The sequence below is a fragment of the Onychomys torridus genome, chromosome 3 (assembly GCF_903995425.1).
Source record: "Onychomys torridus chromosome 3, mOncTor1.1, whole genome shotgun sequence".
Classification (NCBI taxonomy): domain Eukaryota; kingdom Metazoa; phylum Chordata; class Mammalia; order Rodentia; family Cricetidae; genus Onychomys; species Onychomys torridus.
This window is the reverse complement of record NC_050445.1, coordinates 65,170,573-65,188,842: the sequence shown is the minus strand read 5'-3', so window position 1 is coordinate 65,188,842 and position 18,270 is coordinate 65,170,573. Positions and strand designations below refer to the sequence as shown.

Genomic DNA, 18,270 nt, shown 5'->3' with positions numbered 1-18,270 from the left:
AGCTAGAAGAGAGTACTAGAGGAACGAGATGGAAGATGAGGAAGAGCCAGATGGGGAAGAACAAGATGAGGAAGAGCCAGAGGAGAGAGGAGGAGATGGAAGAGAAGGAGATATGAGAAAGAACTAGATGGATGAGAACCTAGAAGGGGCAGAACTAGACGAAGGAATTAAGATAGAACCTGGAGGGGACAACAGACAAATGTAAACAGAAATTGGGCAAGAAAGGAGCTAAAACGAGAGCAGAGTATACGCTTGTAGAGAGGGAACTGATAGAATAATAAGGTGTATGGAGTAAGGAATTTTGTGTACATAGATTCATTTCTTCTCATCAAAGACTATCAGCTGGTTGCAGATAGAGGTAAGATTTTGTTTCTACTCTATCTCCATTAAAATGTCTCCCGACTTAATACTGACTAATTTTTCATTTAGTCATAGAAATGGTTATGATTAGTAGCTCCATGAGATCTAAGTGTGGTCCGTGACAATCCAACCAGCCATGCATCTGAGTAAAATGAAGAAAATCTTGATTTTCTGTAATATAGTTTAAATATAAATACTATATTTTAGCAACAAGAATAACAAAACAAACTGGATTCCTGGTGCTGAAATTCCAAGATGCTTCAGGGAAGAGGCATAGTAGGGGTGCCTTCAGGGAAGTGAGGGTTTGGGGGATGGTCTTTCCACACCTCAGGCTCCCCACCACCTCTACAGGCAAGCCTCTAATTTCATCACTGCTTCTCCACTCCCTGAGCAACCACCGCGGACTTGTGCAGGACGTTGGCTGCTGAAATGTATTTCACAATAATAACGAAATGGGTGACAAAAAGCCAAACAGATGGGAATAATGCGAGAGCTGTTATATAGGAAAATCAAGTCACACGGAGTGGTACTGGGGAGATACAGGGAAATCTAAAGACATACAGAGTAGAGTGGTCCTGGGGAGATACAGGGAAATCCAAAGTCACATGGAGTGGTCCTGGGGAGCTACAGGAAAATCCAAAGTCACACAGAATGGTCCTGGGGAGCTACAGGAAAATCAAGTCACACAGAGTGGTCCTGGGAGTCAGGCAGACTTCAGAGAGGGGATGCAATCTGAGTGAGTTGGGAAGAATGTCTAATGGCTTGGGGACACAAATGTCACGCAATGTTGAGATGGACAGATCACAGGGCATGTGGATGGGTTTGGGGAGAACTCAAGGGCACAATCTTGTGGGCACTGGGGAGCCATTGGCAATTTGAACTTTACTGTCTACCCAGGATTGCTGTTTTCCCACAGTGGTCCACACTGCATGACTGCTCCCACGGTTCCTTCTGTAACCCAGTCCTGTCTTTCCAGGAAAAAGAAAATACGCTTTTCTGTCCAACTGAGATCCCGATCTCCCATCCACTCTGCAGAAGCGGGTGTTTTACAGTCAGGTAAAGCCGTTTCCAGGAGAACAAGTGGAGAGTATTAGTTTAGGAATCCACTCCATGTCCTTGATAGTAATTTTCTTTTCTTTACAAAGGTTCCAGTTGTATTTTCCCCCCGGATCTGCTTTCTCTAAACTAGTAAAAGCTAGTTTTCTGGAACTAGATTACAGACAGACTTTGGCCCATTTAACAAGGTCAGACTGTTTATTCTTGACAGGATTCTTTCCCACTGTAAAAAGGTACTTTTAAATGCCACATTCCAAACCCAGTGCCAGTAAGCCACTGAAGCATATTTTCCCACAAGAACAGATGCCATGTGCGGTCCCCTACCTCACTGAAATCACCGAGCCTTCACAAGGTGTAGACAGAATTTAATGCCACCATGAACTCTACCAACTGAAGTATATCCACCAAGTACTCACAGAACACGTCCACACATTTCAGAGCACGGGTAACCTTTACGATGCAATTAATCAAAACAGAAGTGGGAAAGAAGAAAAGGAAGGGTTTTAGAAATTAAAAAAAATTAAATGGCAGAAGAAGCTAAACCTGGAATTTTATAGTAGTACCCAAACCTAGATGTTGTAGAGCTGCTTATGGTTGAGCTGTTAAATTCACAGCCCCGTTTTTAGACTCTGCCAAGCCTTCAGAATAAACACATGCACAGTAAAGTAAATTCTCCTACGTTCCCCTTCCTTCATTTGGATGTTTCCCCGAGTCACAGAGGCAGATTATTCTCCCACGGCCAACTGTCAAGTTTAACCTTCCCATTTATGAGGGATTTCAAAACCATCAGCGCCCTTGCAGAAGCTGGGCCCAGCAGTATCCCTCACCCTGCATTGCAACCCCTAAAGCAGAGGACAGCTCAAATCAGAGGTAGGAAGAGGGTGGGTGCGACCACCAAACAGCATCACTGAGGTACAGACTAGAGACAAGGGCAGTCAAGTCAAAATCACTCTGGACGTCCAGTGGTATGGTATGATCATGTAGAAAACTGACCTTAGTTCCTGGAGACCTGTACAGACTGAGAGGGTTAGACAGAAACATCTCTCTAACATTCTCACGTGCCCACGTGGACCAAGCCAAATATCTGATGATAAAAGAGGCGTGGTCAACCTTTTCTTGAGATGGTTCCTCCAAAGAGGCTGAGAACTCTTAATTTTCAAATAAAGGTCCAGCACACACCAAACGAAAGCGCACAGGTTAGGAAGGACAAAAATCTGACAGACCCAGTCAGACAGTTAAATACAAACATTAGTCTTTTGGGGCTCAGAAGGCTTGAGTTTTTACCAGAGATGGCAGAGTCGACGGGAATGAGCAGACGAAACCCGTGGCTGGGTGCTCATGGTTAATGTTATGGCACAGGCTGTGCAGTACCAGGAGCTGGAAATGGATGCACCAATGTATCTGTGAAAACGGAGCTGTGCAGCAAGTCCAAAGAACTAGGAAACATTTAGTGGTATTAGGTAATCAGTGATATACACCGATGTGTACGCCTGGGAATGAGAAGGGAGAAAAATAGTCTGGGGAGAGTGTAAACAAACATCCAAACAAGCCACAGAGCTGGGAGTTGATCACTCAGGTCCTGGAGAATCAGGAGGCCTCATTCATTTATTCACCCCATATAGAAGTTGAATTGATGAATAAAAACAGATAAACCAATGTTACAAAATTTCAATAGCATCCTGACTTCTACTATGAGATTATTAAAGTCCAGACAAAATGGAGATAGGGATACCTCCCCCCCTGCTTTACAAGGTGGTTGTGACAGCCAATGTGTGTGACAGAAGTTCACGCATCTGAAGAGTTAAAGAGGACACAAAAATTCTCATTCTAGAAACATTGTTTTACATTCCATCCCAAGGACTGTGCCTCATAGTCTGGGTATGGAAATAATGCCTTTGAGGGAGGCAAGCTTAGGAGATGAAGTTGTCTTATTACATAGGGTTTCAGATCATTTCTTGACACCACATAGAAAGTATGTACTTACATCCTCACAAAATATTAAAGGCGGAAGACAGGAATGGTCTGTCATCTTCTAGAGCCCTGGGAAACCACTGCTTGCAAGGTTCCATGAAAGCATTTGATCTCATCAACTTTAACACATGTGCTATCCTCACACTGAAGTCGGATTTCAGGCTTCTGACATTTGAATGACATCATATGGAATGTTTATGACAAAACATAAAAAGTCAGCAGACGACTAGACTCTATGTACACCATACCTAGATGGGACATGCTGGCTGAACATGTACAGAACACGTGAAAAGCATCCAGTCTTTTCTCTGAGTAAAACATCCCCCAGGCAAGAGCGCTACAGTTCAGCTGCTTTTGTCCAGAACTAATTCACAACAGTCACCACTTATGAAGGAGCTAGCCTTAGGTGAGCCAAATGAATGCCTATCTTTTATGGACAGGGAGAACAGTCATTTGATTCACCTCACAAACGGGGCTGGTGTAATTAGATACACCACACATATGCACACCCACCTACAACGGTTTCCTCTACAGTGCAGAATTCATTCTCTTTCCACATGGGAGAAACTCACACAGTGCTGTTACCGTCAGGCAGGGTAACCGATCAGACAGCAACTCAGACGCGTTTTATTGCCACCGAGAATGAGCAACAGAGGATCTGGATGGGTCTGCATGTTTGTCTTGGCTCTGGCGTTTTCCACGTAGGCAGCCTGGGAATCCTGTGTCCCGTTCCCAGCTCTGCATCGCCCCATTGTGTTCCACTTCCCTCGCGGTGAAAGTGAAATCGAAACCAGCACAAACACCCCATTGTAAGGTATGAAATATGTATTGGCAACTGCAAGTTTTTAACAAAACAGACCTGTTTGTGTCATGGCAAGATGCTGAGGCAGGAGGGAGTTACAGGAGCCTTTCCTGCTTCAGAGGTGTGTCCTGAACTTTCTCTGAGGTCCCCAGAAGATGGGCTTTGGGGTTTTTCCATGATGCTCATGTAACGCTCTTGGTTTGATCCATTCAGTATGCACTGGCAGTCTCTGGAGGCTTCTGTGGGAGCAACTCAGCTGCTGAAGCCGAGGCGCAGACCCTGCCAGGTCTCCGTAGTAAATACCACACGCACAGAGAAGAAACAAACGTAAAGAGTTTTCTGGTGTAAAAGATGACATTGTTCTCCAACCTCTGGTCCTACTTCACTCTGCCACGTGAGCTTGCTAACTGGGTGTCACACAATGAGCAGATGAGTCGATGTACACACATCCAAGGGACCGGCATCCACATGGGTTCAGGGAGGAGGATGCTGGCGACCCTTGTGAACATCCCACATTCTGGCACAGCTGAATGATGTGGGCTTCTCTGACTCCAGCCTGGGTAAACCCATGAGTTATGTGGTCCCATGAAACTCTAACCTATTCCTCCACTGCATCTTCCTCAGTTTCTTGGTCTTTTTTGGTCTTTTGAGATAGGGTTTCTCTGTTTAACAGTTCTAGCTATTCTGGAACTTGCTCTGTAGACCAGGTTGGTCTCAAACTCAGAGAGATCTGCCTGCCTCTGCCTCTGGAGTACTGGAATTAAAGGTATGTGCTACAACCACCCGGCCTTTCCTTGGTTTCTAAAGCTATATTCCCTCATGTGACTGCTATATTCAGATCTGTCTCCCAATTTTTAAAAAGTAATTACATGTATCTTTTGTGCATTGGTGTGAAGGTGTCAGATCCCCTGGAACTGGAGTTACAGATAGTTGTGAGCTGCCATGTGGGTGCTGGGAATTGAACCTACGTCCTCTGGAAGAGCAGCCAGTGCTTTTAACCACTAAGCTATCTCTTCCAGCCCCTGCCATTGTCTCCTAATTTTGCTTGTAAGCTCTGAGAGCAAAGACCTTTGTCCACTTTAGTTCAGTATCATCTCTCAGGTTCATAGATAGAACCTAGCACATATGAGTGACCGGTAACTGTTTGCTGACTCACAGTCACAACCCCATTTCCTTTCTTTTCTTAAGTATATGAAATTCTCTGAAACGGAATAGTTTCCTCAGTGTTTACCAAGTGCTAACAACACCAACACACACACACACACACACACACACACACACAGGGCACTGGTCTGAGGAAGTGTAGTGTAAGCAGTTCAAATGGTGTCAGACTTGCAGAATTAAATGAATGATATTAAGTAATGCAATATTTAGAATCTTATTACTGCCATCAAAAACCCCAAGTGACTTTTTTCTTGAACTTTTTATGTCTCTCTAACAGCCTTACTAGGTTTATTATTATCTTTGGTGATTCCTACATGGGGAAAACTGTGTTGAGGCCATGAACATCTTTCATACTGAAGATGAGGCTGGATAGAGAAAAAGAGCTTTGGAGGAAGGTTACATGTGAAAACATTGAAAAGTTTTTACAAAGCCCCTAAGAACACAAGCTATTGATAATGACCCCCCAAAAAATTCACACATGACTAGATGTATCAACATAGACAGGGGAAGATAATAATAAAAACTGTTTAATAATTCTATTCTTTTATTTGGAAGATGTTAGTTACCTATGAAGAATACAAAATCTCTTCTAAAGCTTGCTAGTATCAAAACACAGTGAGTTAAACTCATGTCCTTAACTAAGTAGGAGCACAATGGCCACATGTTCCTGTATCAGCCTCCTCAGTTTTCTGCTCAGGACAGAAGTTTGATTCACCGGGTGATGAATTCAGCAAAGAGGGTTACTGTCACTTAAGATCTCTACCCTCTGTGGGCCTGAGTTCCAACCACCTTCCAGTCCTAACAGGAGGCCAGACAACAGCAAGAAGCATTCCTTGTCTTGCACAGGAATTCTTGCCAACGACTTCATCAACAGCATGGCACAAGATGAGCGTTTGAAGGTCTACGTTTTACTAAGTCCTTCAGTGTTAGAACCAGAGGGTAGCAATGTGGAATACTGAAACCATTAAAGCTATAAGCAATTCTTTCCCTATTTTCCTTAAGACTCAAAATGCATGCATCTACATGTTGGCATTTATTAACTTATTTATTAAGAAGTATTTCCTGAATCCCCATGCAAACATCCAGGTTGAACAAGGGTCTCTCTCTTTAAATGCTTCACCACCTTATAAATAAAAGCCCCAAATAACTACCAACAGACAGAAAATACAAGAGTTATTTCTCTGGGGGCTTGAACAAAGGCTCAGAGGTTAGTAGTGATTGCTGAGCAATCATGAAGACTGGAGTTTGGAACCCCCCAGTTCCCACATAACAAGCCAGGCATCCCACAAATAACCAGCTTTGAGGGATCTGACTCCCTCTTCTGGCTGCCTAATGCACACAGGTGCATGCATCCTGAATGCACAAATATCTTTTTTTAAAGAGCATTATGCTATTAACACTAAGGAAAGAACAGCCAATTTCTGCAGGGGTTCAGAGAAAAGGGCCTGTGATTCAAGCCTTAAAAATAAGCAATATATTCACATTTTTCAGAGCAGTTAAGACTGTGGTCTCAGGTCAGTTAACTTGCAAATCTTTTGTCACTCTGCATAGTAAGTGGGTTTCCATTTCCCTATGAGACAGAATGTACTGTAAAATGGGTATTTCTAGGCATTGGAGTGCAGCCCATTAAAAAAATACTAAAAATAGCTTATCAGTTCAGTTTGAGAGACAGTGATTCTGTTTCTATGTGTGTCATGTATCATTTTATTATGTGGATTTTTCCTGCAAGCAGAAAAAATACCAACAGTGGGAACTTCTTAAAATGCAGTACCCTAACGAAAACACTCTTGTTAATATTGCCATGAGATCCCAAATATTCTTTGGAATGAGGTCTTTCTCAGTTACTAACATATTTTTATTATGTCACTAGAGTAAAACATAGAATGGACAGCACAAACCAGATATCAAATAATCACAAATCTATCCTTGCTATTGCCCTTTTCTAGGGATAAGAAAGAATTAGTCTGTACTTTCCTGTTTAAACACACCAAACGTCCAGCAAGAATGGGATGTCAACTGGTGTTACTCACAACTGGGCTACCACTCTTCAAATTTAACTACAACAACAAATCCAAACAAAACCCAACTGGCTTTCCTGTTTTTATTTATAGCTTGTAGGGCCAATTTAGGGGGATTAGCATGAAGTGTCCTGCTGGCTCAGCGCATCCTTCCCCCAATTAATGTGCCCAAGGACTAGTTCCTTCATCTGCTTCCCAAGGACTCCCTTAATCACAAAGCCTATTCAAGCTTCTCCCCAGGGCCCCCCAAAAACAAGGAGAGTGACTTCCTAAGGAAGTGCAAAGCCTACCTCACCCTTCCCACTGGGGAAGCTCACAGCTGCAGCCCTTTCTGGTGTGGTTATATCAGGGCTTGCTTCACTCCACCCAAGGCCTAGGCCTGTCTTTGAAATATCTGCTCGGGGCCAGGTCTTCTCTAAGGTGCTGGCAAACCCAGGGCAAAGAGGAGACAGGTGGGATTCCTCTTTCGAGAGTACGATGCATTTCAAAGAATGTTCCAGAGAGATCCTGGTGCCCTGGGGAAGTATCCAGTGCTGGGAATGGAAAAGAGGTTTTATAGATTTTTGAACTTGTGCTTGGCATAGAATGAAAAAGAGAAGGAAGCGGAAACTGTTCTGTAGGTGGATGCTCTTCCTGACCAAGTTACTTTTCTCCATGGTTTCCACTCCTGGACTTCAACTTCGCATGTGACACTGTAGGAACCCGGGAGGCTGCTGTTGTCTGCTTCCCTGTGTGGAAAGTCAGCCTTCTGGGAGCATCAGCAGCACAGGCTCTGACTCAACCCCTCACAACAATGGCCAACGATGGCACCCCACATTTCTCAATGACAGCACCAACCAGGCCAGGTTCTGGTTTTAGAACCTCTTTGAGGCTGAAGATGGACTTTCTCCTAAGTTTTAATGTAATGTCTGAGGACAGGATTCTTCCAGCTTTACCTTCTGCATCCATCTCCTGCCCCACTAGTAACACAGTGAAGGAACACTACTTCATTCTATCTACACAGGAATTTACTTCATACAAAGTAGGACTTTCAATGACAAGGATTCTTAGAGCCTGAGTGTAGAATTCAACAAGATGAGCTATAAAGAGAAACAGGAATTAAGTAAAGGAAGGACTGTTATAGCCCGGAAGTTTAAGTTCTTTGCCAAAACAGGGCTCAGGTTCTCTCTCCTCTGGCCCACATGAAGCCTTCACCTGGATGCTGCTCACTCATCATTCAGAGGTCAATCAAGGTCACTATCAAGTTCATTTCTCTCTTTGCTGATGGCACCACAGCTTCAGAGGACTGCCTTATCCCACCTGAGTAGGCAATGTGGCCACTTCTCAAGCCACACTGCTACCGACAGGTGACATTTCTCCTGCCTTCTCTATCCTGCCTCTATGCCGTGCAATCTTCCATTGCTTGCTATGCAACTATAAAATCACATGTTATATGAAAAAGTATGCAGACATTTGTAACTGACTCCTTTCCAGTGGCTGAGAAGTCCGCAGGCTATTTCTGCAACAAACCTAGCCAGATGCATCTGCAGTAAGCAAAACACTTTCCCCTAACCCACCACTAACAGAAAGTGCAGACCAAGAAACAACATTAGGAGCACGAAGTGGGCAGTGTGTCATTTAAAACAGAAAAACGAAGTTTAATGAATGGACTCACCACTGAGGTTAGGGCCATTTGAAAACTATAGATGCGGGCCAGGCCGAAGTCGGCCAGTTTAATTTGTCCACTGCTGGTCACCAGAATGTTCTGTGGTTTTAGATCACGATGCACTACTCGGTGAGAATGAAGAAAGTCCAGACCTCGGAGAAGCTGAAACATCATATCCTAAAGGAAGTAACAAACATACAAAAGTCAGTAGATGCTGAGAGCAGTTCAAGTGCTGTAATAGACACTGAATCCCCAGCAGACCTGTGAAGCGAACGCTCGTCTCCCCACCTCTTTGTGCTCCCATCTTCTAAAACACCGTGAAACACTAACTGCCAACTTGTATTTTCTTAGCAAAAGGGCAGCTTACAAATACTTTTCTACGGGATAGGAAACCTTCTGGAAGGCACTGGTGGTTAATGCTGGGGAGGGGAGACAGAAGGTGGATCAAGGGGAATGCATTTTACTTCATACATGTTTATTTATTATCTCAACAGTCAATATATGGCAAACAAAATAATTCAGTTTTATATATTTATAAATGATTATTTTTATAGTGCTTATTCCTAAACTGTCACTATGCATGAAGCACGTTCCGAAACGTTTTCTGTTTAGCAACCTATTTAGTTAAACCTTAACACTGAGGTGAATGACTCTTTTCTTAGGTCAGGAAACTGATATAATGAAGGAAGTTAGATAATTGGCTCAAGGTCACAACACCAAAGTCTTGGTTTAGAGTAGTCTTAAAAACAACAAACACCATTCAGATGTCTTACCACAGCCCTTGATTGGTGGCATGAACAAAGAAACACAAATGACCAGACATGCTGTTTAATCCCTCTGACTCTCTGTGTCTTTACCAGGGCTCTTTCCCCAGCCAGGAGGATGCAGACAGGCCAACATTTCTCCTGTTCTCTACCTTGACCTTGAGTTGCTGACTTCCCCGAATGGATGGCATCCTCTGCGCCGTGAGCCAAAACCAACCTCTTCTACCCGAAGTAGCTTCTAGTTAGATATCCCATCATAGCAACGCAACAACTATGAATATAGAAAATGGGAACGAGGAGATTGCAGCTGCGATAACCCTGCTCATGCAGTTGGAAACAGCCTGTAGGAAGAATGTGGAAGCTGTAGCCTAGAGAAGTCCTAGAATGCTGAAAGCAGAACTTACTAGAACATTCCAGTGAAAGTGTATAAGGCTGGGATGCCAACGGGAATGTGGACACTAGATTGTAATCAAGAGCTTTCAGATGGGACAATCATTCTACCAGGAACTGAACTACAGATCATTGACAAAATAAACAAATATGGCTGAGTTCTGCTGTACCACGAACATCAGAGTGAGGCTAAATCCAAACCTAATAGGGCTGCCTGGCAGAAAATACTTTAAGACAGCAGAGCACCCAGGCTATGGTGTGGTCACTGTTCACTGCATTTAGTTAGGTTTACAGTATGAATTCAAAACCAAAAATGGGTTTTTCCAAGACTGCAGGCAGACGCTGCAGGCAGACGCTGCAGTCTCCACACCCTGACCCCACACCCATTTGCCCGAGACCCCAGCCACTTCCTGAGACTCAGAGACCAACCCCCAGCTCCCATCCACCCCGGAACTGCCATCTGGACCAGAGGTGAGTACCTGGGGTTATAGCCAGAGAGGCAACTGCCCTTGGGTCCCACCGCTGGACACAGGCCACTCCGGGAGGACCTGACCAACTTGGCCCCAGTTTCCTGCCAATTGGTGGGTCCTGCAGGAAGGCTCCCCTTTTCCAAGACTGCAGGCAGACACTGTAGTCTCCACACCCTGCCCCCACACCCATCTGCTGGAGATCCCAGCCACTTCCTGAAAATCAGAGACCAGCCCCAAGCTTCCATCCTGCCCTGGAACTCCCATCTGGACCAGAGACCAGAGGAACTCCCATCTGGACAAAATAAGGAGACATCAGGGACTTCCCAAGACTCAGAGTCCAGCCCCCCTGCTCCTATCCGGCCAGCACTCTCATCTGGACCAGGGCTCCCATGTGGCCCAGAGCTTCCATCTGGACCAGAGAGAGGCTCCCTAAATCTGTCAGCTCTCTCTGGACCAAGTACACTGCTAAGACCAAGAACGACCCAAGAGGAGATGGGCAGACATCAAGGCAGAAGTACATACAACAAAATAAAGAGCAATACAGCATCACCAGAACCTAGCCCTTCTCCAACAGCTAGACCTGAATATCACGGAATGGAAGAAGAAGAAGAAAACAACCTTATAAGTCACATCATGAAGAGGCTAGAGCCTTATATAGAAGAAATCAAAACTAAAGTAGAGGAACAGACAAACAAAAAATGGGAAGAACACTATAAAAAACTAGAGGAAAGGACAATTAAAGCAGAAGAAAACAATAAATCCTTGAATGAAAATCATGAAAAAGCAAGGGAGACGGTCTAAGACCTGAAGAGGGAAATAGAAAAAAAGAAGAAGACACTAGCAGAAGGAATGCTGGAAATAGAAAATCGGAGTAAACAAACAGGAACTTCAGAGGCAAGTATAACCAACAAAATGCAAGAGATGGAAGAGAGGATCACTGGTGTTGAAGACATAGTAGAAGAAATAGATTCATCAGTCAAAGAAAACACTAAAACCAACAAAGTCATGACCCAAAAGGTCCAAGAAATTTGGGACATCATGAAAAGACCAAACCTATAAATAATAGGGATAGGGGAAGGAGAATACCAACTCAAAGGCACAGAAAATATATTTAACAAGATCATAGAAGAAAACTTTCCCAACTTAAAGAAGGAAATGCCTGTGAAGACACAAGAAGCCTATAAAACACCAAACAGACTAGACCCCCCAAAAAAGTCCAGTCCCCTCGCCACATAATAATTAAACAACTAAACGTACAGAATAAAGAAAGGGCAGCAAAGGAAAAAGGCCAAGTGACTTATAAAGGCAAACCCATCAGAATAACACCCGATTTCTCGATGGAGACTTTGAAAGCCAGAAGGACTTGGACAGATATAATGCAGACACTAAGAGACCATGGATGCCACCCTAGACTAATATACCCAGCAACACTTTCAATCATCATGGATGGAGTGAACAAGACCTTCCAAGACAAAACTAGATTTAAACAATACTTATCCACAAACCCAGCCCTACAGAAAGCACAAGAAGGAAAATTCCAATCTAAGGAAGGCAGATACACCCATGAAAACACAGGCAATAGATAACACCACAGCAGTAAACCCCAAAGAAGAGAAGTACACACACACTACCACCAAAAAATAAAAATAACAACAGAAACGAACAATCACTGGTCATTAATATCCCTTAATATCAATGGACTTAATTCACCTATAAAAAGACACAGACTAACAGAATGGATACGAAAACAGGACCCATCTTTCTGCTGCATACAAGAAACACACCTCAAATTCAAAGACAGACACCTCCTAAGAATAAAAGGCTGGGAAAAGACTTTCCAATCAAATGGTCTTAAGAAGCAAGCTGGTGTAGCCATCCTAATATCCAGCAAAATAGACTTCAAACTAAAATCAATCAAAAGAGATGATGAAGGACATTACATACTCCTCACAGGAAAGATCCACCAAGATGAAGTTTCAATTCTGCACATTTACGCCCCAAACACAAGGGCACCCACATATGTAAAAGAAACATTACTAAAGCTTAAATCACACATAAAACCCCACACATTAATAGTGGGAGATTTCAACACCCCACTTTCACCTCTGGACAGATCAGCCAAATTGAAAATTAACAGAGAAATAATGGACTTAACTGATGTTATGACTCAAATGACTTAACCAATATCTGCAGAACATTCCACCCAAACAAAAAAGAATATACCTTCTTCTCAGCACCCCATGGAACCTTCTCTAAAATTGACCACATACTTGGCCACAAAGCAAATCTCAACAGATACAAAACAATTGGAATAACCCTCTGTGTTCTATCAGACCACCATGGTTTAAAGTTAGATTTCAACAACAGAAAAAACTACAGAAATCCTACAATCTCATGGAAACTGAATAATCTCAACCAGTGGGTTAAGGAAGAAATAAGAAAGAAATTAAAGACTTCCTAGAGATCAATGAAAATGAATACATCACATACCCAAACTTATGGGATACTATGAAAGCAGTGCTAAGAGGGAAATTCGTAGCACTGAATTCCCACATAAAGAAGCTGGAAAAATCTCACACTAGTGACTTGGCAGCACACCTGAAAGCCCTGAACAGGAAGAAGCAAAGCCTCTCAGGAGGAACAGACGCCAGGAAATTATCAAATTGAGAGCTGAAATCAATAAAATAGAAACAAAGAGAACAATACAAAGGATTAATGAAACAAAGAGCTGGTTCTTTGAGAAGATCAACAAGATAGACAAGCCCTTATCCAAACTAACCAAAAGACAGAGAGAGAGCATCCAAATTAACAAAATCAGAAATGAAAAGGGGGACATAACAACAGACAATGAGGAAATCCAGAGAATCATCAGGTCATACTTCAAAAACCTCTACTCCACAAAACTGGAAAATCTAAAAGAAATGGATAATTTTCTGGATAGGTACCACATACCTAAGTTAAATCAAGACCAGAGAAACCATTTAAATAGTCCAATAACACCTAAGGAAATAGAATCAGTCATTAAAAGTCTCCCAACCAAAAAAAGCCCTGGACCTGATGGTTTCACTGCAGAATTCTACCAGATCTTCAAAGAAGACTTAATACCAATACTCTTTAAATTGTTCCACACAATAGAAGCAGAAGGTATATTACCAAACTCCTTCTATGAGGCTACAATTACCCTGATTCCTAAACCAAACAAAGATGCAACAAAGAAAGAGAACTACAGACCGATCTCCCTCATGAACATTGATGCAAAAATACTCAATAAAATTCTGGCAAACAGACTCCAAGAACACATCAAAACAATTATCCACCATGATCAAGTAGGCTTCATCCCAGGGATGCAAGGGTGGTTCAACATACAAAAGTCTGTCAATGTAATACACCATATAAACAAACTCAAGGAAAAAAACCACATGATCATCTCACTAGATGCAGAAAAGGCATTTGACAAAATCTAACACCCCTTCATGATAAAGGTCTTGGAGCGATCAGGAATACAGGGAACATACCTAAACATAATAAAGGTAATCTACAGCAAGCCAACAGCCAATATCAAATTAAATGGAAAGAAACTCAAAGCAATACCACTAAACTCAGGAACAAGGCAAGGCTGTCCCCTCTCCCCATACTTATTCAATATAGTACTTGAAGTTCTGGCCAGAGCTATAAGACAACATAAAGAGATTAAGGGGATACAAATTGGAAAGGAAGAAGTCAAGCTCTCCCTATTTGCAGATGACATGTTAGTATACATGAGTGACCCCCAAAATTCAACCAAGGAACTGATACAGCTAATAAAAACCTTCAGCAACATTTCAGGATACAAGATCAACTCAAAAAAATCAGTAGCCCTTCTATATACAGTAGACAAACAGGCTGAGAAGGAAATCAGAGATACATCACCCTTTATAATAGCCAGAAATGATATAAAATACCTTGGGGTTACTCTAACTAAGCACGTGAAGGACCTATATGACAAGAACTTTAAGTCCCTGAAAAGAGAAATTGAAGATGTCAGAAAATGGAAAGATCTCCCATGCTCATGGATAGGCAGAATTAACATAGTAAAAATGGCGATCTTACCAAAAGCAATCTACAGATTCAATGCAATTCCCATCAAATTACCAACACAATTCTTCACAGACCTGGAAAGAATAATACTCAACTTCATATGGAAAAACAAAAAACCCAGGATAGCCAAAAGAATCCTGTACAATAAAACAACCTCTGGAGGCATCACAATCCCCGACCTCAAGCTCTACTATAGAGCTACTGTAATAAAAACAGCTTGGTACTGGCATAAAAACCGACATGTGGACCAATGGAATCGAATTGAAGACTCTGACATTAACCAGCACACCTATGAACATACAATGTTTGACAAAGAAGCCAAAAATGTACAATGGAAAAAAGAAAGCATCTTCAACAAATGGTGCTGGCATTACTGGATGTCAATGTGCAGAAGGCTGCAAATAGATCCATATCTGTCACCGTGCACAAAACTTAAATCCAAGTGGATCAAAGACCTCAACATAAATCCAGCTACTCTGAACCTGATAGAAGAGAAAGTAGGAAGTACTCTTGAACGCACTGGCACTGGAGATCACTTTCTAAATATAACACCAGTAGCACAGACACTGAGAAAAACAATCAATCAATGGGACCTGTTGAAACTGAGAAGCTTTTGTAGAGCAAAGGACACGGTCAACAAGACAAAGCGACAGCCTACAGATGGGAAAAGGTCTTCACCAACCCCACATCTGACACAGGGCTGATATCCAGAATATATAAAGAACTGAAGAAATTAGACATCAAAATGCCCAACAGTCCAATTAAGAAACAGGCTATAGAACTAAACAGAGAATTCTCCACAGAGGAAGTTCAAATGGCTGAAAGACATTTAAGGAATTATTCAACATCCCTAATTATCTGGGAAAGGCAAATTAAAACAACTCTAAGATACCACCTTACACCTGTCAGAATGGCTAAGATCAAAAGCACAGAAGACACCTTATGCTGGAGAGGATGTGGAGCAAGGGGAACTCTCCTCCACTGCTGGTAGGAATGCAAACTTGTACAGCCACTTTGGAAATCAATATGGCGCTTCCTTAGAAAATTGGGAATCCATCTCCCCCAAGACCCAGCTGTAGCACTCTTGGGCATATACCCAAGGAATGCTCAATCATACCACAAGGTCATTTGCTCAGCAATGTTCATATCAGCATTGTTTGTAATAGCCAGAACCTGGAAACAACCTAGATGCCCTTCAACTGAAGAATGGATAAAGAAAATATGGTACATATACACAATGGAGTACTACTCAGCAGAGAAAAACAATGACATCATGAGGTTTGCAGGCAAATGGATCGATCTAGAAAAAATCATCCTGAGTGAGGTAACCCAGACTCAGAAGGACAAACACGGTATGTAGTCACTCATAGGAGGATACTAGATGTAAAACAAAGATGACTAAACTGCTACACAACTCCAGGGAGGCTACCTAGAAAATGGGGCCCTAGGAAAGACCCAAGGATCACCCAATGACAGAGAAATGGATGAGATCTACATGAACAACCTGGATGACAGTGGGAGTAATGAAGGGCCAGATTTGAGGGAAAGAAAGCTTAGGGAATCAGGAGATCCCAGCTGGATCAAGAACAGAAAGGGAGAATGAGGAATAACAGACCATGATAAATGAAGACCACATGAGAACAGGAATAGGCAGAGTGCTCGAGAGGTCCCCAGAAATCCACAATGATATATTATTCACTGTAGACTGCTGGCAATGGTTGAGAGAAAGCCTGATCTGACCTAGTCTTGTAATCAGATGGCCAAACACCCTAACAGTCGTCTTGGAACTCTCATCCAATAACTGATGGAAGAGGATGCAGAGATCCTCAGCCAAGCCCCAGGTGGAGCTCCAGGTGTCCAACTGTCGAGAAAGAGGAGGGTCTGCAAGAGCGTGAATTGTTGAATCCAAGATTGGAAAAAGCACAGGGACAAATAGCCAAACGAATGGATTATGAACCAAAGGCTGTGGAGCCCCCAGCTGGATCAGGCCCTCTGGATAAGTGAGACCATTGAATAGCTTGAACTGTTTAGGAGGCACCCAGTCTGTGGGACCAGGATCTGTCCTTAGTGCATGAGCTGGCTGTTTGGAACCTTTGGCTTACACAGGGACACTTTGCTCAGCCCTGGAAGGAGGGGACTGAACCTGCCTGTACTGATTCCACCAGGTTTCAATGAATCCCCAGGGGTCCCTTGATCCTGGAGGACATGGGAATGGAGGGGAGGGGCTGAGGGGAAGTTGGGGGTGGGTGTGGGAGGGGGGAGGACAGGGGAACACATGGCTGATATATAAAATTTAAAACACATAATAATAAAGAAAAAAAAAAAAAAAACCAAAAATGGAACAGAATGATGGCAAAAAAAAAAATCTGTGCAATTAGAGAGCCGAGAGTCTTCAGACCTGTGGACAGGGCTGAGGATGCCAGTGAGGAGAAAGCACTGGTTAAAGAGATGAATTAGTGCCAAGAAAGGGAACCCACAGACTTTCTATGAAGACAGTAAGAAAGGCTTTGCCTGAGAGTTCCCATTCAGAGAAGACACCAGAGTAGGAAAGTGTAAGCTCCTTTGGAATTCTTTCCTTTGAAAAGAAAACCCTTGATGTAAAAACAATAAGCCTGGATAAAGAATGTTTCCACACAGAGCCTCTACACTTCAAAAGGGATGCATGGGGAAATGTTTCCTCTGGTTTGACGTGCAGGTGTGTGGAGGCCACTGCTGCCATACTCCTAGGGGGGTAGGACATGTCAAGCTGGCATCAGAACTTGTCACCCACGTGGTACTATTTCTAGGCAAGCAGGATGCAATGGTTACAAGATAATGGAAGCTCTCCCCAAGGTTCCAGAAAAATGCCAGTGTTAGCAGGGTTAGAGTGCCTAGAGAAGATCTAAGAAGGTGACATGTAAAGACAGGAAGTGACGAAGCCAAAATCTTAGTGGGGACTACAGGACAGTCCTCCTGCAGTACAGGAGATGCTAAGACTGTGGGTCATTTGATGAGGAAGGCTGTAGAAATGGAGTGACGCTGGCCTAAGAGAGAGACCCTAAGAGAGAGACATGCGTGCTGTAGGCAAGGGCTGCAGAGGAAAGGCTGTCTGAGGTCATGGGCACTCAGATGATGCCATCAAAGGCCTGCAGGTTGGGAGTGGAGCGCCAGGGCGAAGTGTTTGCCTGACAGGTTTCAGTCCTGCTTTGGCCTACGCTTTCCTCTCTAGTCTCCTGTTCTTCCCTCTGGAATGGGATGGGAGTGTCTATTCCATGCTATTGTTCAAAGGATGTAACTTGTTTTCTGATTTTATAGGGGCTTATAGCTAAGAATCTGCCCTGAGCTTCAGGAGACTGGGTTTTTGAACAGTGTTTAAATTATTACAACTGGGGATTCTTGAAAGCTAGACTGAGTAAAGTTTGTATGAATGATGAAGTGGTTATGAGCCTCTGAGGGCAAAGGCTTTATGAAGTGTTGTGGTATGAACACAAAATATTCCTCATAGGTTCTCGTGTTTGAACATGATGTTCCCCATTGACAGCCCCATTTTGGTTGTGGGGGGAGGGGCTGTGGA

General features: G+C 43.1%; 1 protein-coding gene across 2 annotated transcripts in view; it reads right to left on the bottom strand.

Moving 5' to 3' along the window:
- Nucleotides 1–18,270, bottom strand: part of Cdk6 (cyclin dependent kinase 6) — a 209,254-nt gene that overhangs the window by 92,966 nt on the left and 98,018 nt on the right. For both annotated transcript variants that reach the window (XM_036181413.1, XM_036181414.1), the window contains exon 4: nt 9,026–9,193. In XM_036181413.1, coding sequence (XP_036037306.1) covers nt 9,026–9,193 — 168 coding nt within the window. The remainder of the gene's footprint in view (nt 1–9,025; nt 9,194–18,270) is intronic.